General features: G+C 43.0%; 1 protein-coding gene across 2 annotated transcripts; it reads right to left on the bottom strand.

Annotated features, from left to right (window-relative positions):
* Nucleotides 1–24325, bottom strand: cand1 (cullin-associated and neddylation-dissociated 1). 2 transcript variants are annotated; one of them, XM_085251247.1, is made up of 26 exons: nt 24015–24325; nt 13567–13642; nt 13397–13464; nt 13158–13312; nt 12850–12973; nt 12679–12766; nt 12425–12593; nt 12233–12338; nt 12016–12161; nt 11686–11837; nt 11459–11599; nt 10877–11033; nt 9051–9259; nt 8795–8963; nt 8624–8713; nt 8337–8490; nt 8013–8250; nt 7746–7934; nt 7474–7617; nt 7079–7214; nt 6818–6994; nt 6629–6724; nt 5274–5443; nt 5029–5193; nt 4678–4785; nt 1–1263 (listed from the first exon to the last, which is right to left on the bottom strand). In XM_085251247.1, the coding sequence occupies exons 1-26, from the start codon at nt 24080–24082 to the stop codon at nt 1039–1041; spliced, it is 3720 nt and encodes a 1239-aa protein (XP_085107373.1). In that variant the 5' UTR covers nt 24083–24325; the 3' UTR covers nt 1–1038. The 2 variants fall into 2 exon arrangements, with proteins under 2 accessions (XP_085107373.1, XP_085107374.1); XM_085251248.1 differs by having other exon boundaries at nt 10892–11033.
* Between the last annotated feature and the right edge of the window lie 2448 nt (nt 24326–26773).

Raw genomic sequence — 26773 nt, 5'->3', positions numbered from 1 at the left:
GGCAGGCAGAAATGGACCTTTTTATTTTTCCTCGGGCGATTAACAACAGTGGATTGTCCTGACCAGACCAGAATGAACCGGAATGAACTAGACTGGACCCAGTTTAACCGGATTAAACCAATGAAACCAGTAAGACAGTAAAAATCAACCCCATGCTGACTGGACTAAACCAGCAGAAATGAGTTTGAGGCAGCCAGACTGTGGACAACCAGCAGAACACTGTTACTTTGTTTTTTACACTGCAATACCACGGCAACAGCCACTATGGTCCAATCAGGTCTGGTCAGATGAGGCCTGATCCAATAATCCCTCCTCTTTCCACTCTCACTTCCTTCCTAAGAGGGGTCAATGGTGGATCTACTGAATCAGGAGGAAACAAAGATGCTGATTGGTCCACACACAGTAAAATCCCGCCCGCTGCTCATCTCCCCATAGCCTCCTATTGGTTGCCTACATCAATCAAAAAAGGAAGAAAGAAAAAAAAAAAAACCCAGAGCGAGCCCTTCTCCCATTGGTCACCACAGCTTAGGCGGAAAAGGCTGTTTCCCCCCCGCCCTTCCATTGGTCAGTTTCGATAACATGCCAACTGTCAGTCACTCAGCAGCGGCGAATCAGGTTGCAGTACAGTACCTGTGGAACTTTCAGGAATTACAAAAAAGAAAAGAGAAAAAAAACAAGAGAAGAATGAGGATGAACAAGGAGATCAACCAGTTAGATGACCTCGCTAGAAAAACAAAGAGGAAGTGGGAGGAGCTTCCAAGCCTTGTATGTAATTTTTTGTTTTTGTCCTATTTCTCCGTGTGTGAGCCGTCCATCCGTCCGTCCACTTCCTTTCTCTTCCAACAGCTGATTCAGTGCAATGCATCATGGAACGATCGATCGCTAGGAGAGGGTGTGTCACTACAATTGTGTGTGTGTGTGTGTGTGTGTGTGTGTGTTTGCGTCCTGTTGTCATGGAAACATGCTGCAGGGTTAGCGCTCCAGCAGCGGGTGGTGCCGTGTTGCATCGTGGGAACTTCTTTTTGTCCATGGGGTTTTTTAACTGGTATCCATGGACTCCATGTTGGCAGAGCTGGAGTCTCTCTGGATGGAGTCGAAGATAGCCGCCAGCTCCTGGTTAGATGAGATCTGAGACTGAAACTCTGACATCAGCGGTGACTTCTCGGCCTCGGGGATGGTGAGCAGTGCGACAACGGCTCGCATCGCAGACCGCTTCAGCTCGTCCTGCTTCTCGAACTCCTGCTTCACTGAGTTCGCCTTTACCTACAGAGACAGTGGAGACCGTTAAAAAAAAACAAAAAAACAACTAGGCAATCATAACTCCAGGGACATCAGTTAGTAAAATGCAACAGCACTCTGATGCCTCCTATAAATGAGTCGTCAAAACACAAAAGTCAGTCATGGTGTTCCTCAGGGTTCTGTGCTGGAGCTAATACTTTTTCCATTTTACAGTCATGGTCAGAGGTTTATACACACTCAACATGGGCATAAATCTCAGGGTAATTTTAGGCTTTTTGTTTGTTTTTTTTAACTGTTCTTTTTGGGTGGAAGTATTGTATATCTTTGCATACACTTTTAATAAGTTTAAAAACAAGAATTGGGAGCACATGTTTGGATACATTTTGGATTTTTTTTCCTCATCCACACAGGGCCAAAACTAAATATACAAATACACCTCACTAACATTTGGTTAAATATACTTTAGCCAGATGCTTTTGGTAGACATCAACAAAGCATCTGGCATACTTCTGGATGGATATTTGACCACTCTTCTTGGTAGACTCAGTAGAGGTCATTTAAACTGGTTTTGACGACACAGACTAGACAAATTTTCAAAAGGTTTGAGAGATCAAGGTTTCGGTAAGGCCATTCCATAACCAGTTTTGAAGTGTTTGGGATCATTGCTGTGCTGAAACACCCAAGTATATCCAAGGTTCAACCATCTAGCTGTTGATCTGAGATAAATTTGAAAAATTTTAAAGCAGTTCTCCTCCATCATTACTCCATCCACTTTGTACAAAACAACAGCCAACTGCATGATGCTACCAATGTTCTATGTTTACTACAAACATACCTTGTTACTGAGGCCAAACAGCTCAATCTTTGTCTTCTCTAACCATAAAGCTTTTCTGCAGATGTCATTCTGTTCATACCAAGTTGACTGAATGTGTTGATTCTAGAGCAGGGAATTCTTTCTCAGTGTTCTAAAAGTGACCTCACTGTGGACAGCGATGGAGGTATTCCGGCAGTTTTTCCAATTCATGGCAGGCATGCCAGGCTCAAGCTTTGGTGGCTCGTGTCGTTCTTTGAACATCCAAACCAATTTCTTCTCATCTGAGGGTGATAGTGTGGGTCATCTTCCAGATGTTGGCAAAGTGGCAACAAATCTGAATAACTTGTAGTTACATACAGTTTTGTTAGAACTGATGAACTTAGAAATTGATGATGTTTAGAAATGGCCTCAGACCTTTCTGACTTTTCTAAATCTATAACTCTGCTTCATGGATCACAGAGTTACTTGGACTTTCCCACTGATCTGAGTATCATGAATCCAGTGCTGTCAAACAAATCATTTTTATGCTGGCAGTTATAGTCAATCATCATCACGCATGAGACGTGAAAACATCATAGAACCTTCAACACCATTTACAAAAAGATTTCAGTGAGATATATATATATATATTTTTTTTAGAGATGGACTAATCCGATATTACGTATCGGTCCGATACTGACATAAATTACTGGATCGGATATCGGAGAGAAATAAAAAAACAAAAAAAACAAATGTAATCCGATCCATTAAATATCAAAAAAGCACCTCACAAAACTTGCGACATGGCGTAACTCAGCTCATAACCTTAGCACTTTGGAGCAGTGTGCTCACGTGATAGAGTGGCTGTGTGTATTTGTAGCCTTGCTACCAAACCAGCATTTCATCTCCGAGGAAGTTATCCCAGAGAGAAGTAAAGCAAGTGTGTAAGTTCATCTCTGAATGTCTGTAAAGCATTCCCACGTTAAGCTTAACAACCGATATATGGAGCGAGTGCCTCTTCTTGTAGCCACTTTAATCATGAAACTGCTTAATGATCAGCTGATCGGCTTTTCTGTTGCGAGTCCGTCTCTCTTCTTTGTTTTTGGCCCACTTTGCACCAGAAAGAGGAAACCAGCGGCTCAACAACAGCAGCACGTTTAAGCTTGATCAGCTGTTGTTAGAATTTATTTAATATTACTTTCTACACCAGGATCTTCTTCTACGTGGCTGACAGCTGGTAACTGTGCAGGGGCGGATCTAGCAAAGTTTAGCCAGGGGGGCCGATAGGGCATTAACAGGGAAAAGAGGGCACAAAGACATACTTTTCTTTCTTATTCTCATTTAAAATGTCTAGCTTTTAATAAATAATTGTCTGAATCTTACACCCAAAGTTTTAATCTTATGTAAAATATATAGAAGTCCATTACTGTATATAGTAACTATTAAGTCTAATATACCCTAGTAAGCTATAGTACTTTTTCCTTTGGGAAGGTACCATCTGTGCAGTCTGCAATTCTGTTGAAGAAAGATGTTGAATCTATTTAATTATTTTTGAAAATTGGTGAAAATTTAAATTAATTTCTGTGCATTTTTTTTTCTACACTGCATCAAATTAAAGTTGATTACGTCGATTCAGCATCATGAGGTGGAGGGTGGTTCCCTTTTTTTTTTTTTTTTTTTTTGCTGGAAGTTTGCAACCCTATTAGTTAGGTTGCTTAATATTTATGACGATGCTCAGTGGATCTGCGTTTGACTACTCCGCCCAGGCTGCACTGTCGAGCGCAGATCCACTGAGCGCAGCGCAAGCTAGTAAGACAGAAGCTAAGCTCGTTGCAACATGGGAAATTGAACCTCCCCCACCCTCATTCAGATCTGGCCTTTGGATCTATTTTGGTTTTCATGTGAAGCATAACCCTGAAGGTAAGCGCGTCATGGACAAAAGTAAACCAGTATGTTGGATGTGCCACGCAATGCTCAATTACATTGGTGGGAACTAGTGCGTTAGCGCAGTTAGCTCGTTAACGTGTTGGCCGTCCAGCCCCACGCACGGGGCGATCCGCGGTAACTCGTTAACGGAGATTTGCCGTGTTGTGGCGTTAACGTCATTTCAACGAGATTAACGCTGACAGCACTAGTGGAGACACAACGAATATGGCTGCACATTTACGCCGACATCATCCTAGTGCAAAGACAAGTGGAAGCAGACAAAAACAACAAGCATGCATGCTACAAACTTTACCCGAGTCATTTAGACAGCCGTTAGCACATGATTCTCCTTATGGGGACCTGATATGTTTAATATGCTGCTGAGAATATAGCCCAGAAGAAGCGTATAGTATAGCTTTTATTTTGGAAAGAGACATTTCTCTGTAATAAACTCTCTTTTCCAAAGATGAGTGATTTCTCGATCAGATTTATTTTTTTTATTATTTTGTTTCAGCAACATTAAATTTAAAAACTGTACTTTTGAGTTAAAATATATATTTATAATTTTAATAAATGACAAATTAAAAAGCATGAACATTTTTGGCCTCCAGGAACACCATGAGGAATCTTGGGGGTTATTTTTAACCAGGAAAAATCCTTAAAAGTCCACAATAAACAAATATGTTGGACACATTGGATCGAAACTGGTTTAAAAATACCTTTGTGGTACAGGTGGCCCTCAGTGGCTCCACTAGTCTGTCCAGTCTTTGAAGAACAGCACTGGGACACAGAGATGACAGTCTAGCCAGCATCAGGAAGGTCAGCATCTGCAAACACAGCAGCAGCTTCAGTATCTATGATTCAAATACCTTATGGTGTTTAAACATCATGATCTCAGATATACACAAATGACTCCTGGTTTTTCACTGGACCATAAATGAAGCCAGCCACTCATATTTGAGTTTTAATGGAAGGATTAAACCTGAATTTAATGAAAATGCTAAAGGTTAAAATACACTTATGGTTTGTAACTCCGTCCTCAGGATCCAGGCCCTGGGGCTCAGACACACCTTGATGTCGTAGTGGTCCTTCAGACCGTCCTCCACGTGGTTGAGGAAGGTGAAGATGTCGAGTCGGTCCAGGCAGCTGTCCAGCAGAGTGTACATACACTCGAACGCAGCCTTCCTAAGGTCCAGCCCATCATCCACCGTGTGTTTGAAGGGTCCCATCTCCACCTGCAGAGTAGTAGGACAGTAGTCAGACGCATGAACTTGCCCACTCCCAGCAATCGATTCCCCGCTGCAGGTGTCCTCACCTCTCGGATCAGCTCCTTCCGGACTTTGGTCTCGTTGTACAGCTGCGGTAGAACCGAGTCTAGCAGCTCGCGGATCAGACTGGGTTTATTGTGGGCGGCGGAGTTGAACGTTACCAAGGCAACACGCCGCACATTCAAGTCTGGATCCTCCAGCGTCTTCAGGAAATCACCTGAGGACAAAAACAGCCAATCAGAGGACAGACAGAGGGGGAAACTTTCATTTCTCACCAGAGTGTGACAAACTCTGACTTTAATGATAAAAACATCAACTTCAGACATTTTATAGTGTTTAATTAAGAAAATAAGGTCTTCTTGTCACATTTAGAGTTTACATAAAGAAGGAGAAAAAGCCCTGCATCTATAGCCTTTCACAGCTGATCCAATTTTTCTATCATAACTTGTGTTTATTACAACTGAATGGGCGTTTTTACCACAATATTACTAAATATGTGTTAATCAGCAAATTAAAACAAGAACCAAAAGCTGCCACCCCGAGAATAAAACAAAGACGAGAAGTCTGATAGATCATTTTCTAGTTTCACACACTGCTGAAAATTGTGTCTCCTGATTCTGCTCGCATCATCAGAGCGCCACCTTCACCTCGTCCAGCTGTGAGTATAGTGACTGTGATGACAATCAGCGTCTCCAAGTCTGAGATTAAAGATGGGTGGGGCGATTTCCACCCAGAGCGTCAACCTGAAGTATCTCATGTTCACAAGTGATGGAAAGCCAGCAGTAATGCTAGCATTTGTGGTTTTTCGAGTTTTCATTTAATCACAGACCCTTGCCTGTCACCGAAACAATGAAAACATGGATATGAGCAGCAGAAAAAAAATTCATCCCCTGTTCTTGCCAACCAATGTTTTGACGACACAGACTAGACAAAAATATCTGCAACTGCCACAGCTACCCCTCAGCCTCCTAGTAAACAGACCTCTGGCATCAATTGCAAAATCACATTGTTCTGAAGTTATCGAATTCACAAGACTTTCAGAAAACGTGAGCCCTGACCTTGACCTTTAGGTCGAGGTCACCGGGATTCAAACTCGTCTGAGATTTTTAGCTGCTCCTGCTCACATTCACAAACTTCTATGTCCACACCGCCCAAACGAAACAACAACAACATGAAGCTTGTGGGTCCCGAGTTAAACGTTCCTGAATTTCAAGCAGACCAGAGACAGCAAATGACACCGCTGACTGTCATACGACAAGACAGTTGGTCAGGCAACACTAACCCATCACAGAGAAAAACAAGAAGAGGAGCTCTGGGACAACAGTGTAAACAAAAACCAAAACCAAAAGAACCCAAAAGGGACCAAAGAAAGATAAATCATTTGGATTTGTGTGTGGGTTACCTATGCAGTTCTTCAGCAGTGGGTCAATGGGCTGCGGCTGGTCAGAGATGGTAAACTTCACAGCCGTTACCACAGAACTCCTGGCGTAAGACGAACCTGGAAACGTGCAGAAATCAATAAATCAGTGTTGATATTGATCAGCCTCATCGCCAGCAACGACCCATCTGATTGGCTAACCATATGGGTCACCTGAGAGCAGGTATCCTTTGAGGCGGGGCAGCAACGTCTCGGGGTCGATCAGCGTCAGTTTGCCCAAACACTCGGCTACCACGTTCCTGGTTCCCTCCTCCTGACACTCGCAGTGTTTGAGCAGCAGTGACCAAACAGACTCCACGTAGGGCTTCAGCCCGGAGACGGATGCCGAGCCTGCAAACAAACAAACAATGTTAAAACCAAACACACGCACACACACACACACACACACAGGAAATGTGATGTGTTTTTCCTCACTGATGATCTCTTTGAGCGAGTGAAGCAGCAGGTACTGCCTCTTGGAGGAGGAGATCTCCTGCAGGACGAAGGGCAGGTACTCTGGCAGGTTCCCCACTGCTATGCTGCCCAACGCGTACGAGGCCGCCGATTTCACCTGCGACACAGAGAGCAGGTGGCTTAATCTCCACCGAAACAACAGCACAGGTGAACAACCGCAGGAAAGCTCATTGCTTCCTTTGAACACATCACGTCAAAGATTAGCATCTTTTCCATCATCTTTATTTAGTCAGTAAAATCCTTCTTAAAATTTTTTTATGGAACTTTTTCATTTTATTCAGATAGAACAGTGCAGGAAGGGCAGCAGAGCTGGGGGATGTCACATCTGGATTCAGAGTGTAGACAGGTGTACTTACCTCTTCACTGGAGGAGGAGAAAGCATCCAGGATGACAGTCTTGAGCTCTGGTTGGCCGCTGAGGTCCACGTGGTGTCCAACCTCACCCAATGAGAGCAAAGCGAGGAGCCTGATGGAGTCTGTGGAACGGCTGTTCTTCACATCCTGTGAGGAACACAAGGTCTCTGAATCTCGTGGCTCTTACTGTTCGCTGTTCATCGGAAGGCAGTGAAAACCTTTAAAAACAGCTCAATTAACCTGCAGAGAGGTGAACGCTGCTCACTCTGACTCACCTGGATGAACTGTCCCACCACGGCGGGCCCCTCAGTGGGACAGGCTCTGGTCAGAGCAGCGACGCACTTGGCAATGGAGCAGTATGCTTGTTTGTGCGGCAGGGCGGCGCTCTGGGAGTAAACGGGGCCAGTGAGCATCCTAAGCAGGTCCATGTAGCCCAGGCCGGGAGTGTCGGTGGCCACGAGCGCCTAAGCGGGAAGTCACATGGTTAATATGCATATTCACGCCCACCATACACGCCGAAGGGTAAGCGGAGCTGGAAGTACCTGGTAGAAGTCGAGCATAGCAGAAAGCGCGCCTCCTTGCAGCAGCGGGGATCGAACCAGCGCAATAAGCTGCTGGAGGATGTTCCCTCCGCTCAGCTGACCCAGTGAGGATGGGTGAGTCACTGCCAACGTGGACAGGAAGCTCAGCGCCATCTGAGACACGTGCATGTCGCTCTCAGAGATCAGAGGAGGCAGCTCGGCCAGGACAGCATCTACCATGACCGGAGTCACCGCAGAGCTGAAGCACAGGATGAGAGGGTGAGGGTGGTGGACAGGGTGGAGCTGAGGTTTGGTGGGTGGGGCTTACTGGTGTGTGTGTGTTACCTGTAGTTTCTGAGCAGGATGTCCAGAGCGGCCAGCGTGCAGAGCTTCAGGGCACGCTGGTTCTTCCGGAGGAAGGAGGCGAGGATAGGAACGGCGTCGGGAAGAACGGGCCTCAGGTCGATTTTCAGTGGTGAGCCGGCAATCAGCGTCAGAGCTGTGTGCACACACACACATCAAACACTAACAGCTCCAGCCCGGTGAACAATATCCAACACTTCATTTTGATATGGAAGCAGAAAAGAGACAAGCTTCCTTTGAGACACAACTGGTGTGTGGGCGGGGCTTACCTTTCACCGTTGTCAGCCTTGTGATCTCATTCTTGAGGCGTTCTAAGAAGATCAGCAGCGTTCCCGGAAGCTCAGCAGGCAGATGGTCACCTGTACCAGAAAAAAGGAAGACATTAAACCGAGGAAAGCTCTGTGACATCACATCATGTGACTGGGAAGTGTGTGCATTACCTAGGTTACAGATGATCTGCCCCATACAGGAAATGGCTCGCTCTTTCACCTCCTGGTCAATGTCGGCGGCCTTCAGGCGCTTGATGGTGCAGGTGAACAGGTCGTTAATGTAAGGGGAGGGATCGAAGCTGTCGCTGGCTTCTGATTGGCTGTCCAGTGGTCGGATAACCTGGTGGAGACACAGAACAGGATGGAGGATAAAAATCAGCTATGACATTAGAAACAGAAAGGAGGAGGTTGTGAGTTTGACTCCCACCTTTACAAGCTGTTGAGTAACGAGCAGAGCCTCAGAGGTGATCTTGTAAAAGGGGTCTCCCACGCATGACACCACGGGCGGGACAAGGGCAGGGACATGGGCATGGAAGGCGTGAGCGGGGTGTGTGACCATGATGACGTGGAGGCAGGCTAGAGCGTCGATCTTCAGGTTTGAGCTGCTCGACTTGTCGTTCAGAGAGAAAATGATACCTGCAGCGCGCACGCGCACACACACACACACACACACACACACACACACACACACACAATTACCTCACTGCTATCAAGACACACAGCTCCAAAGCGCTCCAAAGAGTAATCCCAGCAAAAACAGAAACATCAAACATTCCAAGAGCCTATACAAAACGTTTTGGAGCCGTAACCTAACCCCAGCAGAAAAGCCAGCCATTCTGACATCTGACTAAGATGCTGATTTGTGGGTGTGTTCCTGAGTCCTCCCTGAAATCTGTTTGGGGGGGGGGGGGGGGGGCTTACAGTTTTATGGCACCAACTCTGCACGACTGGGCCACAGAATTATGTGAAGAACTACAAAAATACTGGTGAAAAATATTTGTATCTGTGTATAGTGACTGTATTGGAGTGGAGTGGACCATCACCTCACTACCTGGATCCTGGACTACCTCACCGACCGACCACAGTATGTGAGGACTCAGGGCTGTGTGTCGGACAGGGTCGTCTGCAGTACGGGGGCCCCACAGGGAACGGTTCTGGCTCCGTTCCTCTTCACCATCTACACTGCAGACTTCTCCCACAATTCCACCCAGTGCTTCCTGCAGAAGTTCTCTGATGACTCTGCAATAGTCGGCCTCATCACTGATGGGGACGACAAGGAGTACAGAGGACTGACTCAAGACTTTGTGGACTGGTGCCAGCTGAACTACCTCCAGATCAACGCCAGTAAAACCAAGGAACTGGTGGTAGACTTCCGCAGGCACAAGCATTCTCCACTGCAACCACTGAACATCCAGGGTATGGACATTGAGGCTGTGGACAGCTACAGGTACCTTGGTGTTCATCTGAACAACAGACTGGACTGGACTCATAACTCAGACGCCCTCTACAGGAAAGAGCAGAGCAGGCTGTACCTGCTGCGGAGACTCAGGTCGTTTGGGGTGGAGGGCCCACTCCTGAAGACCTTCTATGACTCTGTGGTGGCTTCTGCTATCTTTTATGGTGTGGTCTGCTGGGGCGGCAGCATCTCTGCTGGGGACAGGAAGAGACTGAACAGGGTGATCCGAAGGGCCAGCTCTGTTCTAGGATGCCCTCTGGACCCAGTGGAGGTGGTGAGTGACAGGAGAACGGCGGCTAAGCTGTCATCCCTGTTGGACAACATCTCCCACCCCATGCAGCAGACTGTGACAGCACTGAGCAGCTCCTTCAGTGGGAGACTGCGGCACCCACGGTGTGGGACGGAGAGATTTCGCAGGTCTTTCCTCCCCACTGCTGTCAGACTCCATAATAAAGACTTTAACTGAACAAACACACACATCCACACATGTGCAATAACACTAAGTGCAATAATCTTTTCTGGCATCGTTGTATTTTTACTCAGTTGTATATAGCATTCGTATTCTATTTTTATCTTATTGTATATTTTTATTCTATTTTATTCTACTGTATATAGTATATTATTTTATTCTATTCTGTACAGCTGTGTACTGTATTTATTCTTATTGTATTCTAATTTTTGCGTCATAACTTTTGCACTGTCCACTTCCTGCTGTGACAAAACAAATTTCCCACGTGTGGGACTAATAACGGTTATCTTATCTTATCTTATTCTATCATATCTAGATTATTCTTGACCTGCGGCAGCGTCACCTGGTATGAGGACCGGGATGTGCTGAGTCAGGGCGCCCGGGAGGACATTCACCAGCTCGGTCAGCATGTTGAAGCAGCACTGACGGGTTTTCACGCTTTTCTCCTTTAGCTGTTTGTGCAGAGCTTTCACAATCATGGGGACCTGTGGAGGGCGACAGATGTTACCAGAGAATCACAGGAGACCACTGCAGGTACTTCCTGCTGCTTGCGGTCAGCCTTGCAGGATGCTGAGGGTTTCCTGTCGCCGTGAGAACCAAAGATATGCTCCTAAAAGCTGTGCAGCACTGACATCTACTGTAGGAAATCTGAACTACAGCCAGAGACCAGTGAGAAACTGTGCTGAGCGAAAACTTTACACCCATTTCTCATATAGAGTGAGCACTGATTGGTTGCAAGGAGGTGATAACTTTTATCTCCTGTATCTAAATAACCTACTCCTTAACTTAATCTAATATCTCATACTTTATACATCTCTAATATCTCTTTATTTCATTAATTAAAAAAAAAATTCTGCTTCTGCGTGGCGAGCATAAAGAGAAAAGAGCTCTGTCCACAGCAGGAGCATACCTGGCTCTGCAGCATCGTCAGCGGCGTGTCTCCTTGCTCCATGGCGTCTGGATCAGCCAACCAGCTCTGAGCTGGTCTGGTCTGTTTGAGCAGCGACAAGTAGGCGTGGAAAACATCCGCCTTTACATTCTCCTCCCTCTCCTGCACGCGCATACACACAGAGGCAGGTCAGACATAAAGGTCATCGTTACACATCTCAGAGATAGAAGCCGATCGAACGACGCTACCTTGAAGCGACAGACGAGCGCAGGAGACACGGTGCGGTAGAATTCCGGGAGCATCTCATGACGAGTCGAGACGACAGCATCTAAACACTTCGCCGCCGCCCTTCGAACCTTCCAACTCATGTCGTCATCATCACTGTACTCATCGTCGCTGCCTGGAAAGGAAATGAAGAGATGGCGTCACCGATTAATGTTCAAACGCTTAATTTGGATGTAAATGAGTGGGCAGTGTCATGTGATTTCAAAGCACCAATCAGCTGAGCCTTTAACAGTTTAACATAAACTGGAGGTGTCTTACTTCAGCAGCGATAGCCAGAGACAGGGTTTCAGTACCTTGATAGTCTTCGTCGTTCTGCTCAGCATCCATGGCGTTGTCATCCTCATCTTCATCATCAAAGTTGTAGTTGGGGTCGTAGGTCAGGTAGCGCAGGCAGATGGAGATGACGGTGGGGACGTGTGGGTATACTTCTTTGGGACACCTGGAAAGAATAAAAGCAGTGAGCACACGAGGCACCGCCGCCACAGATTCTTCGGTCTGAGACGGTTTTACCTCCTGACGAAGGACTCGAAGGCCTGGATGCAGTACTCTCTGAGCTCGTCATCGTCCACGTTACAGAACTTCACCACTAGAGGGATGATCTTCTCCAGGTACTCACCTGTTAAAGAGAGACCAGAGGTCAGAGGTCAGGGAGGATTCATCTCTAAATCAGAGACATGACTGTGTGGAGGCCGGGCGTCTCACCGATCCTGTGTCCAGCCTGTCTGCTGATGGCGGCCGTGCACTGGATGTATGTCCTGGTGGTCGACATGTTGTCATTCCTCCCCAGCTCGGCGAGGAGGTGCTCGATCAGGTCGATGAATACCAGATTTCCGCAGGACATAACCAGGTGGCCCAGAGCCATGATGGTCCTCTGAAACGCCCAAAGAACAACAGGTAAGGACACAAACAGCTTCCTGAAAGCTCAAAAACACAAAAGTCAAAGCGGTTGGACAGACCTTTCTGACGGCCAGCCGGGGGGAGGTGAGCTGAGGCAGAAGGCAGCTGAGGATGGAGGGGTGGAAATTCACCAGCAGACCCCCCTGTCTGCAAACAAAGACACGGAGAAGAACTCAAAACTTCACCCATCCCCACCAGCGCCATCCATCGGCGACCGCCTAACTACGTACCTGCAGAGCATGTCGGCCATGATGTCAAGTGCCTCCAGCTGCACAGATACGTCTTCCTGTTTGGCGATAGCGCTCGTCAAACGACCCGTTATCTTCTTACAGACGCTGGCCGCTAAAGCCGAGCCTGAGACGGAGGCAGGAGGAGAAAAGATGAATCTTCACATTTTCACAGCAAAACCATCTGAAGATTCATGAAATCACTGGATGCTGAAAATTTTCACATTTTACAGATCAAAACTCGCTCGCTCAGAAGTGATACTGAATGAAATATGTGCTGTTATGAGATCAGTACTAGTCAAATATTTTACCACTGGAGGCCGGCGGTAGCTCTCCAATGACTGTTTTGAGTCCAATGGAGGAAATATCTCTGAGCTGCTCTTTGTCTGAAAGCATGTTGGTGCACAGAGTGTCCACGATCGTCTCCACCTGGTACTCCTTCACCTTACTGACCAGAGGGCCCAGGCTGAAACAAACACACCCACAGTCACACACATGGACACGATCAAACAGGAAATAGGAAATTAAAACTTAAAATCAAATAAATTACCATTTGACAGCCAAGTTCTGAACTTCTCCATTCTTGTCTTCCAACAGTTTGAGAATCATCCTCACCACCTGTTCATCAGTGTCAACCAAAAGTTCAATAAATTATCAATAAATTATAATCATTCATTAGACAGACACCAGGTGAAGCAGTGCGAGGTCATACACACGGACCTTCCTCTCGCTGTCGTCGTCCAGCTTGATCGAGTCTTTCTGAAGCTCCGTCATCAGGTCGTTAGTTGCCATAAATCTGGAAAATAGCAAACAAACAAATGAATAAAGCGAGTCGAAGTGTGCAGTGATTAAACGCACAGATGGGCGAGTCATTAGTACAACATCTGCTTCAGACAGAGCTGAAGTCTTAGCTTTCCTCCTGAAAATCTCAGAAAAAAGAATTGATTTTAATTTGAGTTTTTAAAGCTTGGAGTAAAACATCCAACAGGAGGCGCTGAAGAGACCAGGAAATGGAAAGTACTAAAAGGGAAAAGGACATGACAAAACGGGCAACAAAGGAGGACTTATTTGTTCTGCTAGAAGATCAGATCATGAACTCTGAAAAAATTGCATATTTAAGACTCATCAGTCCATGTTCTTCCCAAAGTGTTTTCACGTCAGTTTATTCTCCAGCTGTCCTAATGAAACGGTTCATTTTTACACCAAAACCCCGTTAGGTCGAGCTCATTACAGCAGGATTTCAAACAAGCAAGTAGACGATATAAAATAAAAATTTAAAAAAAACCTCGCTCCTCTCACACTGAGAGGATCAGTAGAGGATTCAGCAGCTGGTGTCTTTTTTTTTGTTTGTGTGTCAGAGCAGTGAAACGACCCCCTGCACGTTTCTCACCAAACTCTCGGACTTCCCGTCTGTGACGTCATCCAACACGACCGGTTTGGCAGTGGGTCACTGATGTCACACTGACCTCCACAACCTGAAGTCTGACTGCTGTTGGGTGTCAGGATGAAGCCCTCGGACCTGACGCTGGTGCAGGACAGTTGAGAGATCAACCTTCAGAGTATTTAAGTTTTAGTCTTTTAGCTCCTCAAATGTGCATCAGCCAAAGTCCTGAGTGCTTCATTCAGACATGCCGACCTCTGCTAAAAGAGCTTTTATAAAAACCAACGAAGCAAACTGAAAATAAATGAAATTATGTAAGACCCTCTCTTTTGTCTGAGCTGCGTCTCTCTAAAGCGAGCTTGGTAAAAATAATCTGGAGGATGACAAACGAGCCGTTTTAGGACACTTTTATTAACTTCTTTAAATGGATCCGTTTTTGCTGCAGATCCAAATCCTTTAATGCAGAATCAAAGGTGCTGTCAGTCCACCGAGGTTCACATATATAGAGCCCAATACAGAGGATTGAAGCTGCCAACATCAGAGAGAAAGAAATGTATAAACTGCGTTTTTCTTTGTACTAATGCACATATTTAATACATGTTTTATTTTGTTTATTTTACCTAATAAGCCAAGTACTAAATTCTCAGAGAAAGTCAGATAATATGCAAAAATAAAGGCATAAAATGTAATGAATTAAAAGCATATATATAAAATTAAAGAAACCCTGAGATGTACAGGGCAAAATGTAAAAAAATATTCAAAATATGTACCATCAGTAAATAAATTTTAATAAAAGAGGCAATAAACCTATTATAAATATACACAGTGATGTCAAAAAATATATTATTGACAAAATAATGAATTCAAATTTCACAAATTACGCTGAATTTATTATTGGCATTAATAAAGAAAAATGTGACAAAGTATAATGAATAAAATCCACATTTAATTTACTCTCGGATTTCTTTACTTTGTCATTAATTTAAAAAAATAGAATTGCTTATTTAACTAACAATGAATAACTTAAGGAATTTTTAAAAATTGAGTAAATAAAGATCAATAAAACTATGGAATAGAATCTACCAACTGTGGGCATTCATTCATTTATAAATTGAAATCTTCGCCATTTCATTCATAACCAGTTAATTATAAATCTAATCATTGTCTGCTTTTTTGTGCATTTAATTCTGCATTCTTTCCCACCTTAAAAATGTTTCATTATATCTTTTTAATACATTTACTTTCTTTTTAATTATAAAAATAAGGAGTGGGTCATTCATAGAGTATCAGTGTGCAAACTTTAGCATTAAAACAGAAAAATAAGTCTAACAATTATTATATTAATGAATAAATCTGAGAAATAAACAATAAACACATTTTAAAATGTAATGAAAAATTAAATACCATTAAATGTTATATTTACATGAATGTATTTTATAGATTATGCCTATGTTTATCTTCCATATAACAGTACTGGGGCACTGAATATTAGTATATTCTTTTTGGCATTCTGTGAATTTTATTTCATTTTTGGGCAATTTCAGACATCTGCACCAAGCACCTCATGCTCCATACGTTTATAAAATAACTAATATGTAGTTCCTGTCTCACAGAAGCCGTGTGGAAACGCTCAGATCAGGCCTAAAAGTGGGTCAATTTTTACCCAACAGGAGGCAAAACTGACAGCTTTTCATGATATCGAGGATTCCTAGTTCTGAGAGGGCGGCCGAAGCTGATTATCTGTGCTGCCAGCTTGTGATCGTCCCCGAGCAGCTGACACAAAGAGGGCCAGGCTGCTCTGAATTTCAAGCTAAATATGAGCTTCTTTTTACTGGTCAAAGAGTCTGATCCAAGCCACTCTGTACCTCTTTATGCAACATTCCTCACAAACACATCAACATGGCTCAAAGTACGACCACCACAAAAAACCAACACAATCAAGCAAAAACATACCGAGGGAAATAAAGACCGCACAGATAAAACTAAAGTAGTATTTATGTTTAAAATTATCTTAGTATTCTAATTTTGCTAGGATCCTTTTTTTTATTTTCTGCCACGTACTTCTTTCTCCAGTGGCAAAGTTTTACGTTAACAGGCATCAGACTGCTCTTGGAAGTGAAGCCCCGCCCAACTGATGCTTATGAATGTCGTTCAATGGTGGCTTAAAGGGCGAGGAGCTAAAACAGCTCATTTTAGACCAAGGATGGCTGAACATGAGTTAAATGTGGCTTATTTTGAACTATGAATCATGCAAAGCTGCGCTTGCACAGTCTAAGAACAAAAACGTGGAGACCTGGGATCGACAACTCTTTTCTTTCCTGTTCCTGAACAGCTGATCAGTTACTTCAATCAGCTCTCAATATGTTTACCCTGAGTTAATGAAAGAAAGCCATCATCAATGGAGCTCCAACACTATAATTCACCATGGTAACAGGTAACTAAAGAGCAGATGAGCAGGGCTATGAAGAGGTTTTAGTGCTGACCGTGATATTCAAACAGGAGGGAAGAAGAGAGTGATTTTAATCAGCTCTGTTCACTCTGTCATCATCACTGACTGAATGAAACTTGATAACCGCACTTTAACTTATAGATGACGCAGTAATCCTAATTTGATTAGATTTTTAAATCTAATTATCCATTTAAAATGTTGTTTGGCATCATTTAATCACTGAATCTCAATCGATGAACACACGTAATGAGTTTACAATCAGACTGTGTGCAGCTGCTTCCAAAAACTCACTTTTAAATTTTAAATAAATTTAGTTCAGTTTCATCTTTGCATCTCCAAAATTCCAGTCGTGGCAGATGTTTTTCCATCAGTGTGATCAGTTACAACACAGATTAGTTTGATTTAACCACTGTTTCTCAGTAACGTACAGTAAACGTTAGTACTGACAGTCTGACGGCTGTGTTACTGCCCACAGTCTCGGAGGCAGAAAGATGAGACTACAGTTTATTCTGAGCTGATTATAAATCAGTGATGTAGTCGCAGAATCTGCCCTCATATATTGACGATTGACTGACCTTAAAAGCGCTTGTGTAAAGTAAAAACACACTTAACACCTAAACTGGGATTTCAGTGTGTGTAAAATTGTCTGTAGATGGATTCATTCCAATCTTCGGCGGCGACTTCATGAATGAGGAAATGAAACTGAGTGTCAGTCAGCTGGTTCAGGTGCAGTAAGAAGGGAGGAGCCAGAGAACAGCTTTAGTTCACAGAGTCTGTTACCATGGTAACTGGCACAGAGTTTAAGTTTACTGTGAACCAGAAAACCCAGTTTCCCCCTGAGCTCAGGATTAACAAACTCCTGGCGCAGGGCCTGATGACGTTCTTCTTCCTGTCAAATCAGTTTATAAGCTCAGTTTTGAACGCTCCAACATAAATAAATCATTGCATATTTGTGTTCGTCTGGCGCTAACGGACCTCCTGTCAGACGCTTCATCTGCCTTCACTATTTGCTAGACGATATCAGCTGCAGATGATCAATACAAACTGTGTCACTTCAGTCTGCCTGTTAATAAACTCATTAATCTGAAGCCTCAGTTCAGGCTGCGACTGCAGCATTTCAATTTCACCTGCTGATTATACTGAAGATGAATCGATTAAACATTATGAAAAACAGCAACAGAAAACAGCAAGAAGGCCTTTTGTGAACTCCCCTTTGTTTTTCAGATACTGTCATTTATATATGTAGGTTTTATCCCCGAGTTTCTGTGGTTAAAACCCCTATGGTGGGGTGGGGGGTGAGGGATGCAGAGGGATCAGTTAAAAAGCAGCAACTGCTTTTTATGTCATCCTGAAAATGACAAAGAGGAAGAACAGGTTGACCAAGAGTTTCCCTTGTTGGCTTGACACTTATTTTCTACAAAGAGCATGCTCCGTCACCATCATCTCAGCTTACACCAGGGCTCGCAAAATTTCAAAGTCCCTGGTAGCCCTTCGGGCAGGGACTCTTCAGTTTTTGGTAGCCCAAATAAATTTAAGTAGCCCGAATAAAAAAAGAGCAATTTTTTGATTGATGTTTTGTTTCCATTACAATATTATAATGTATAATATTGTAACGGAAACAAAACATTAATCAAAAAACTGTTGAAACACAAATTATAACATTGTCTAAAAATTACAACTCAATCAACTCAAATACTTGGTTCTAATTGAACAGAAATTTCTATGAACTTGTAAGAACTGTGTAGGACATGAATCAGTCTGTGTCAGATCCTGAATTTGAAATTTCCACTGAAGTCACGGGTAAGAGACAAGTGGAACCAAGATCGAGGCCATTTGCTTTTTGAAGTTTGCAAAGACTGCTAAATTGTGCCAGTGGTAGTTCACTCTTTGCAACATAGTACGCTGTTCTAAACAGATTTTTCAGGTTTCTTTTTAGTATGTTATTTGCAATTGGTGTTTGTTCTGGGAAAGATATTGCAGACTGAGCAATAATGCATTTCTTGCATTTGTCATGGGTTCTAATGGGGGCCTTTCTTAAAATGACTGGTCCCAGTAACAAAGGCGCTTGTCGACTCAGAAATCGAGGGAAAACCAACAACACACCCGGCAGAACATTATGTTATTTACACGGGTGCACATAAGTGGTCCGCATGTGCGCATTCACTGTCAAAATAAAAGACGCGCACCAGATAAGAAGTTGCAACGCGTGTTTGCGTCCATATAAAAAGCACTGTTTTTGTCCGCTAGAGTGGGATTTTCACGGCACATTCCGCACCACATCTCTGTGCGTTCATCATTTGTTTGAAGCCAGCTCACCTCCTGCAACCACTTTTCCGAGAATACGCGCTTCTTTTGTGGTTCGGACTCCTTCTGACATTTCTTTGGAGGTGGAGGAACATCACAGTAATTGCTTAAAGGAGCTTCTTCGACATCTTTAAGAGTTCTAAACAAATGTCTGTCCTCCTGAAAATCTTATGTACGCAAACACGTGTTGCAACTTCTTATCTTGTGCGCGTTTTTTATTTTGACAGCGAATGCGCACCTGCGGACCACTTATGTGCAGCCCTGGTTATTTAGCTCGTCATATTGCAGCCACAGAAATTATTTTGTCCATGAAACCATAAAGCTGCACTTTCTTTTTGCCTTATAGTCTGATTTGTCATAACTTTTCCGTTTTGTGGTAAGCTTTTCTTTGGCTGTCACTTCTTCACCCTGACCTGTCTTATTTGGCTCAGCAGAACTAAAATATATATCCTGCTGCTTTTACACACGTACTCACATAACTCAGCGATTCTCTGCGCGATCAACCTCTCATATGTTTAAGCTGCGGGAGATTTCACTTGTCATGTTTGCGTAGTAAGCTAACGATTGATAAGATGATGTCAGAGGAATTGGTGCACAAATTATCATCACTCACAGATCAGTGCTGTCGCTCTCTATACACAGTTCGTGCGATTGCAAAGTGAAAGCAAAAAACAAGCGCAAATTCAAACGCGATTTCAATATGTCACATATTGACAGTGGCTCATCGATGCCAATGACATAATTACCCAGCAATAAACAACCTCTACAACTAGTTTCTTTCTCCATAGCGACTTTATGGAGAGTGATGGAGTTTCTATACAGCTGGGTGGGTGCTATGATGGTACCAATAGTGAACTTTATTTAATTCATAAGGTTAATTATTAGAGTTGCCAACCGTCCTGGAATCGTCTCGTATTCAGAGAAAATATTACGCGTTTCGTATTGAGGTGAAAAGGAACACAGTTTGTCCGGTACTTCAGCTACAATGAAAAAGACACAAAGCTGGAGTTTTTCTGTGTCTTTATGCTGCACAGCTGTTTCTTCTTCTCTCATTCTCGCCCCCTGGTTGTTATATCAATCATGAAACTGATCAATGATCAGCTTTTCTCTCTTGTTTATCGCCCACTTTGCACCAGAAAAAGGAAACCAGTGGAGGTCGCGCTAAACAACAGCAGCACGTTTAAGCTTGATCAGCTGTTGTTAGAATTTATTTGATATTAATTTCTAGTATCAGCTGATGTTTGCTGGAGCCACAGCTGTAAAAGCTGCTGGTCATGATGTTGGTTTGGACATGTGGTGAGAGGGAAACATGAAGATGAAACCAGGAGATGTCCTTACTGAATCATCAGAGCTGAACAGGTGATGGAGAAACAGGTTTACCTTTTAGGTGACATGAATGAGTTGAACTAGAGCTGGGCGATAGAACGATAACGATATGTATCACGATATAACTTTTACTCGATAGAGAAATTAAGCTATCGCGATAGACCTCGCCGCTCTTGTCCTCAAAAAAAAAAAAAAAAATAAAGTCAGCCAATCCAAATTAAGTAGCGCAGAGCTGAACCAATCACAGCCGCAGCGTCACGTCGCGTGACTTGTTACGTACAGCACAAGTGCCAAGCCGCACGTGTTTGTGTTTGGGAAGCAGCCAGCGGGTAATGGAGGAAATGAGTGTGCCGACTAGAAAAATCAACCGAGCGTGACCGAAGAGAAAACAGATGATGGTTCCAACGCCGGAGAGATTGTCGAACGGAAGAGCCATAGAAGTTCCGTAGGGTGAAGGTATTTCGGCTATTTCAAGTCTGACAAAAAACAGAGTAGCGTGCACTGTAAATTGTGCCGAAAGCAAGTCTGGAAATACAATAAACTGGTGCATGTGTCACACTGTGCGCCACGTTATTGTTTCGGTGAAATGAATTTCTACAATACTGTTACTGTTAATTCTACTCTCTGCAGTGTTTAAATGCTTACATATACACACAGTTACTGTCCCTCCACACATACGACTCGGTTCTGCTTCTATGCCCCAGCTTTGTTTACTTTTTCCCACCGAGGCTTCTAGACTTCTGATTGGCCAACATTTCGGTACGGTTAGGAATCTAGCGCCACCTGCTGCTTTGGCATGGTCATAGCAGCGTTTTCCTTCATTTCTGCCTTTATGTGTGGACGGGATTATTTTTTAAAACGGAAACGGAAAATCTCCGTTTTCAAAAATACCCGTGTACGCGTGGACGTAGCCTCAGTCTCTGACTGGAAGCGCTAATTCGTCATTCGGCTTTTGTCAGACTAAAGTAACTGTTAAAACTGTTTGAAAAGCTCAGCTATACAACAAGGAGAGATTGAGAATTTCCTTTTAGTTCTCAGTTTATTTGATATTGACAAAAGTTAGTTTTGTCTGTTCTTCTGTAAAACAAACTAAGATTTATTTTTAGAATTAATATTTTGTTTCTAAGTGGAATTGACAATTTAGTCTGTTTTGTTTGTTCTATTTTGAAACTTAAACGCTTTAGCGGCTGCCTTTTGTGTAGTTTGCAATATTTGCCTTTATTTATCTGAAAAGTCTCATGTTCCTTAAGTACATCTACCCTGTTGAACTTATTATGGGAAATAAATATTTAAATAAAAACAAGCTGCTGATTATTTCACATTTTACTTGTGAGCAACGGCACATTTAAATCTTACAAATATAGTTATTTGGCTTATATCGTGATATAGATCGTTATCGCCTGAAATGAAAAAAACATATCGTGATATGAAAAAAATCTCATATCGCCCAGCTCTAAGTTGAAGCAAAGTTATGAGCTGTTTCTGAGAAACAAATAACACCAGGATCCTTTTCTAAGCAGCTGACAGCTGGTAACTGTGCAGGGGCAGGTCTAGCAAAGTTTTGCCAGGGGGCTAGGTAGGGCATTAACAGGGGAAGGGGGGCACCAAGAAATATTTTTCTTTGTTATGTCATTTAAAAACTTTGAATACATAATTATCTGAATCTTACAACAAAAGTGGTCATCTGACTAAATGTATAGAAATCCATTATCTTTCATAGTAATTTTTTTCAGGGTCCCATCATAATTTCTTCAGAAATAAGTACTGTATATGATGCCAGTATTTTCCAGCATTTTCTAGATACTGTACTAGTACTTTGTGTAAAATACCATCAAAAAGTCAATTAAGCTTTATTCTTTCTCACCTGTCTCTCTGTCTCCTTTCACTTTTTAAAGGTTGTCATGTTAGAAAAAATATCTTGCCCTGCCATGCTGTTTATTGATGTGGTAAATGAATAGTTTATGAAAATATCTCTAAATCTGTCATTTATTATTTTTAATATTCAGTAATGGTCATGTCTCACCTCTAGTCTTCTCTGTCTTAATTTCAGGTTTCCACCATGTGTTGTAGATAGTTCAGGAGGTTAACTCAACCAAGCAGTCTTTGGGTTTCTGTACTGTTTAGAATGCCAGCATAGGGAGGATGGTGTATATGTATCAATCTAATAAACTTTAAGTTCATTAGATTGATACATATATGCCAACAAGATAGTGTATATCACTGTGACAACAGCGTTTGTTTTCATTCAAAGGCTTTATGGTTTTTCCTATAATACCTGGTGGGCGAACCCTTTTGTCTCTGTAAATGTAGTGATTAGGAGCAATTTTGTTCTCTTGTGCTGGCCCTTCTGGGCTTTTGGTGCCGGGCTGATATTTTGTCCCAGTCCAGCCCTGTTTAAATCCCATTAAATTCAATTAAGGGTTAAAGTGTGCATTATTGGCTTCTATTACAGTAGCTGTCTGAACTAGACCTCTGGATTGGAGCGTTTGTGCATTTTTTTAAAACATTTTTAATGAAATTATTTGACTAATAATATGGCTGTTGTGTAGTTAATCATACTAACAGACTATCCGAGAAGTCTGAGCCCCAGTTTAGGTTAAAGACGAACCTAAATCGAAGATTTAATTTGGATTTTAATTAGCAGGTATGCTGACCCTGTACAGTGTACTGATGCAGCTTCCATGTTTCTGAATATGGTCTCTTCTTACTCCAACAAAAACAAAAACTCAGTCCAGTAGCCAAAAGGTGCTGCCACTCTAGCTGCAACTATCTTTTAAATACACTATGTATAGTGCTGGTTGCTGCCCCACAGCAGGCTTCTAAAAGCTGACCCCTCAGGAGGACAGTAGTATTTCATATTCTACTCTTGACTTAGTTCAATATCAAAGAAAGCAGCTTCCCAGAAGCTCTGTTACCTACTGTTCAAACTGTCTGAAACAAGCCAGGTTTGTGTGAAACCAGACATTTTCTGACTAACAGAAATTGTTCCTATTTGTTTCCTATCTGAAACAAGCCACTTACTGTCTAAAAACAACTACCTTCTGTCTGAAACAAGTCGTTTGTCTACTTTCCCTCCAGAAAGTAGCCAATTTTCTGTATGAAACAAGCTGTTTTGATGGAGCTACAGCAGCTTATTTCAGGGAGGATGAACTGCAAGGCTGTACCGAGGCCCAGTGAGAGACAAAGCTGGCTTATTTTGAACTGTGACTCACGCAAAGCTGCTCTGACGAGAGTTTTAAAACAAATCAACCACAGAAATGGGATCAGAATAAGACACCTTTAACGCTGACAGAGTCTATGTGAGTGCAAGGCTAAAGCTCCGACCTTCTCCGTCTGTTTACCGGCGTCACCACACCCCCGTTAGCTGGAGCGACACTTTGACGTTAAACCCGCCCGTTTCCCGGGAGAAATCCCACTAGCGGGGGGCTACCTTCACATTTGAATCTACATCACAGAGCGCCGTCACTCATGCTAAGCCAGCCTGCGAATTGACAGAAGTTGGTGCTAGCCCGCTAGCCTGCAGGCTAGCTGCTAATGCTAGCAGCTAACCGCGGATATGACGATGATCAGACAGGTGGCATGCTAGCTGTTAGCCTGAGAGCGGCAGGCCCGCCGCAGCAAAGCGCCGCTTTCAGTGCGAAATAACAACACTCCGATGCGATAAACAACAACTGACGGTCAGATCCCTCCACCCGGGCGTTGTTTTACCTGAAATCCTTGTCGCTGGAGGTCATTTTCTCCAGCAGGTTGGAGATGTGGTACGAGGCGCTCGCCATGTTGGTGCCGTTAGCCTCCTACTAGCAGAGTGCGCTCGGTGAGGATGTTCCGGCTGCGGGCTCTGGTGTCTCTGGCTGGCTGTGTGACCGCCCTGCTCGGATGATTTCGGGGGTAGAGAGTGTGTTTCTGTTCTTCTTCCACTTCTTCCACCTTTCTCTTCAGCTACAGCGACTGTCGCATCCCGGGGCTACCAGTTTGGTGTGTTTGAATGGAGCTCCCGTTCTCTCCGCAGAGGGGCGGGGTTAGCGGCGCTGGACGATGTGGGGTCGAAGGTCACAGTTTGACCAATTTTTCTGTCAGTTTGTCTTTCTAAACCCTCATAAAAGGTCATTTTACCCCAAGTAAAATGAAAATCTGCATAAAACACTCACCCGAGTCCAAAGTGTGAATTAAAACGATTCACTGAAAGTCTTTAAATCATAAATTCGACATTTTATCTTTTTTTCCTTCTTTTTCCTTTTTTTTTGACTGGGGTCAAAAAGAATCAGATTAAGAGGTTTTATTATCACGTGGACAGTAAAATTAAGTAGTGATACATAAAATATAGTTTAAAAAATAGTTAAATAGAGGCCAGCTTAAAAAACAGTGAGGCAGTAATAGAATGATAGCAGCAAGAGTGAATGGGAGAGGTTCACAAGATGTTAGTGTGACCTTCTCTGATTGATGGTTTGGACATGTGGAGAGGAGGGATAGTTGCTGTATTAGATAAAGGATGTTGAAGATGGAGCTGCCAGGCAGGAGGAACAGGCAAGAAGATGTCAGCTTAAAAAAAAACGGACTTGGAGAGATAAGATTAATGATTGCACTGAGGAGGTGACAGTCAGTCATCAGGGATAATGTCCAGTGTTGATAGGAAGGCAACTTTTAATTTCTCTTGGAGATACTTCCTGTCCTGAACAGAGGGGCTTCGATGCCACCCCGTGACTGAACTGATGATGATGCATTCAACTGCACATCTGTAGAAACTGTTGACGATTTTGGTCCACCAATCTGTAAAGATCTGGGAACTGAGGAGAACACTTTTGGAACTTTTGGGAGAGCAATATTGTCCCATGGACCAGATGTTGCACTAAAACCTGCGTATACCTTTTAGCATTGGTGATGTATTTCCAAATGTGAAAGCTGCTAATTCCATTGACAGTAATACACCCCAATACGATCAGAAATGCAGGCTTTGAACTGAGCGCTGATAACGAGCTTGGTGGCCCCTCTTCCATTTAGCATCTGTGTTTTCCAAAAAGAATTTAAAACTCTGATTTGTCTGACCTCAGCCTGAAGATCACAGGCAACCAATATTGCGCACAGAGATTCCTCCAGAATCTTTCAGTTATTTAGCGTAGATGATGAGAAATTCAAAGTTAAATTTGATTTATAAGATTTGTTTTTCCATTTTAATGAAGCCTTAGGGAAGATTAAAAAAAAAGATAAAGATACTAAATGATTATTTAAAACACAGCCTCAGTCATTGAACTCATACATCAGAAATAAAAGACACAAAGGATAAAATGATTTTTTTTATCTTCTAATTCTAACTTTCTGCATAAAAGTTAAACAGAATCACATATGAAATTTAAAAACAAAACAAAAAACGTCCCCCATCAGGACATAAAAGTTGCCTCCTTCAGTCATTCTGCTCTGCCCTATATATTTAAGATGTAATTTCACACTCGATTCCATGAAATCCTCTCACAGCCCCTCAGATTTACCCACTGTCGCTGCAGAGGGACTCAAAACTGCAGGCTGCAAACATCTGGACTAAACTGTGTTCTTGAATCCAGCAGTTTTACAAGCAGTGTTCAATGCTGTGATTCACCTGCAGCAGGTGTTTTTATTCAGAGCCTCAGTGAGAGCTCCGCCCTTTAACAGGATCTGTAAACTGTGTGTGTGTGCCTGTGTGTGTTTACAGCTATTTTGAGCATATTATCCTCTGCTCAGAAATGAATCACCACTCACACACAGTAATTTTATACATGCGGGAGACGCACTCAGGATATTCAGGATGCTGTTTTTGTTGCTTGAATGCATTCAGTATGCAATTCAGTCTCTCTCTCTGTGTGTGTGTGTGTGTGTGTGTGTGTGTGTGTGTGTAATGCTGATGTTGTGAGGACATGACTGTTTTCAGAGGTGTACTGTAGGATCCTCTAGGGACTAAAACAACGAGTCTCACTGTGTAAATATGAACATTAAAATGAAATCTGGATTTTATTTGATGTTAAAAGTCATCTGCGTGAAATTCAGGAATTAATATAAAATAAAATATTGCTCTTAGTAAATGGTGACTGTATTTTATCCTCGGACTCTGCTAGGGCAGCTTTGCATGATTCACATTCATCTTCTGTCTTAAAAAGGCAGTTTTAGCCCCTCCCCCTCAGCCTGAGATTAGGAATAGCTGCTCTTGGTGATGTCATAAAAGTAAATGAAGAGAAAAACTCCTTGAAGTTGAGTGCTTAGCACAGTTAGAACATTTTTAATCAGATCAGAAACATGTACATCCTGAACTGAAGAAAAAATTCACAGCTGTATTACACGGACTGAGCTCCATGTGAGCTGCTTAACTGTGTGAATCTACAGGACAGTTCAAAATGCATGAACAATGTAGAACAAATGTGGAGGGATGCATCAAGTGTATAATCTTTGCTAAACCAAACCTATGGGTAAAGGAGAATGAAATTTCCATAGTGCATCAGTCG

This window comes from Mchenga conophoros, linkage group LG17, assembly GCF_057382185.1.
Source record: "Mchenga conophoros isolate Kocher_MC1m ecotype Shallow Benthic linkage group LG17, M_conophoros_male_GT1.1, whole genome shotgun sequence".
In the NCBI taxonomy this organism is placed as follows: Eukaryota; Metazoa; Chordata; class Actinopteri; order Cichliformes; family Cichlidae; genus Mchenga; species Mchenga conophoros.
The sequence above is the reverse complement of the archived record's forward strand: the minus strand, read 5'-3'. Positions and strand labels throughout refer to the sequence as shown.

Bases quoted from the DNA above. Each gene is read 5' to 3' on its own strand.
- cand1 (XM_085251247.1), bottom strand. From the start codon at position 24,082: ATGGCGAGCGCCTCGTACCACATCTCCAACCTGCTGGAGAAAATGACC. The intron at 12,339-12,424 runs GTGAGACGCCCG...TCTCTTTAACAG, and splicing joins ACAGGCTGGACACAGGATCG to GTGAGTACCTGGAGAAGATC. The intron at 7,618-7,745 runs GTGAGTCAGAGT...TGTTCCTCACAG, and splicing joins TGGTGGGACAGTTCATCCAG to GATGTGAAGAACAGCCGTTC.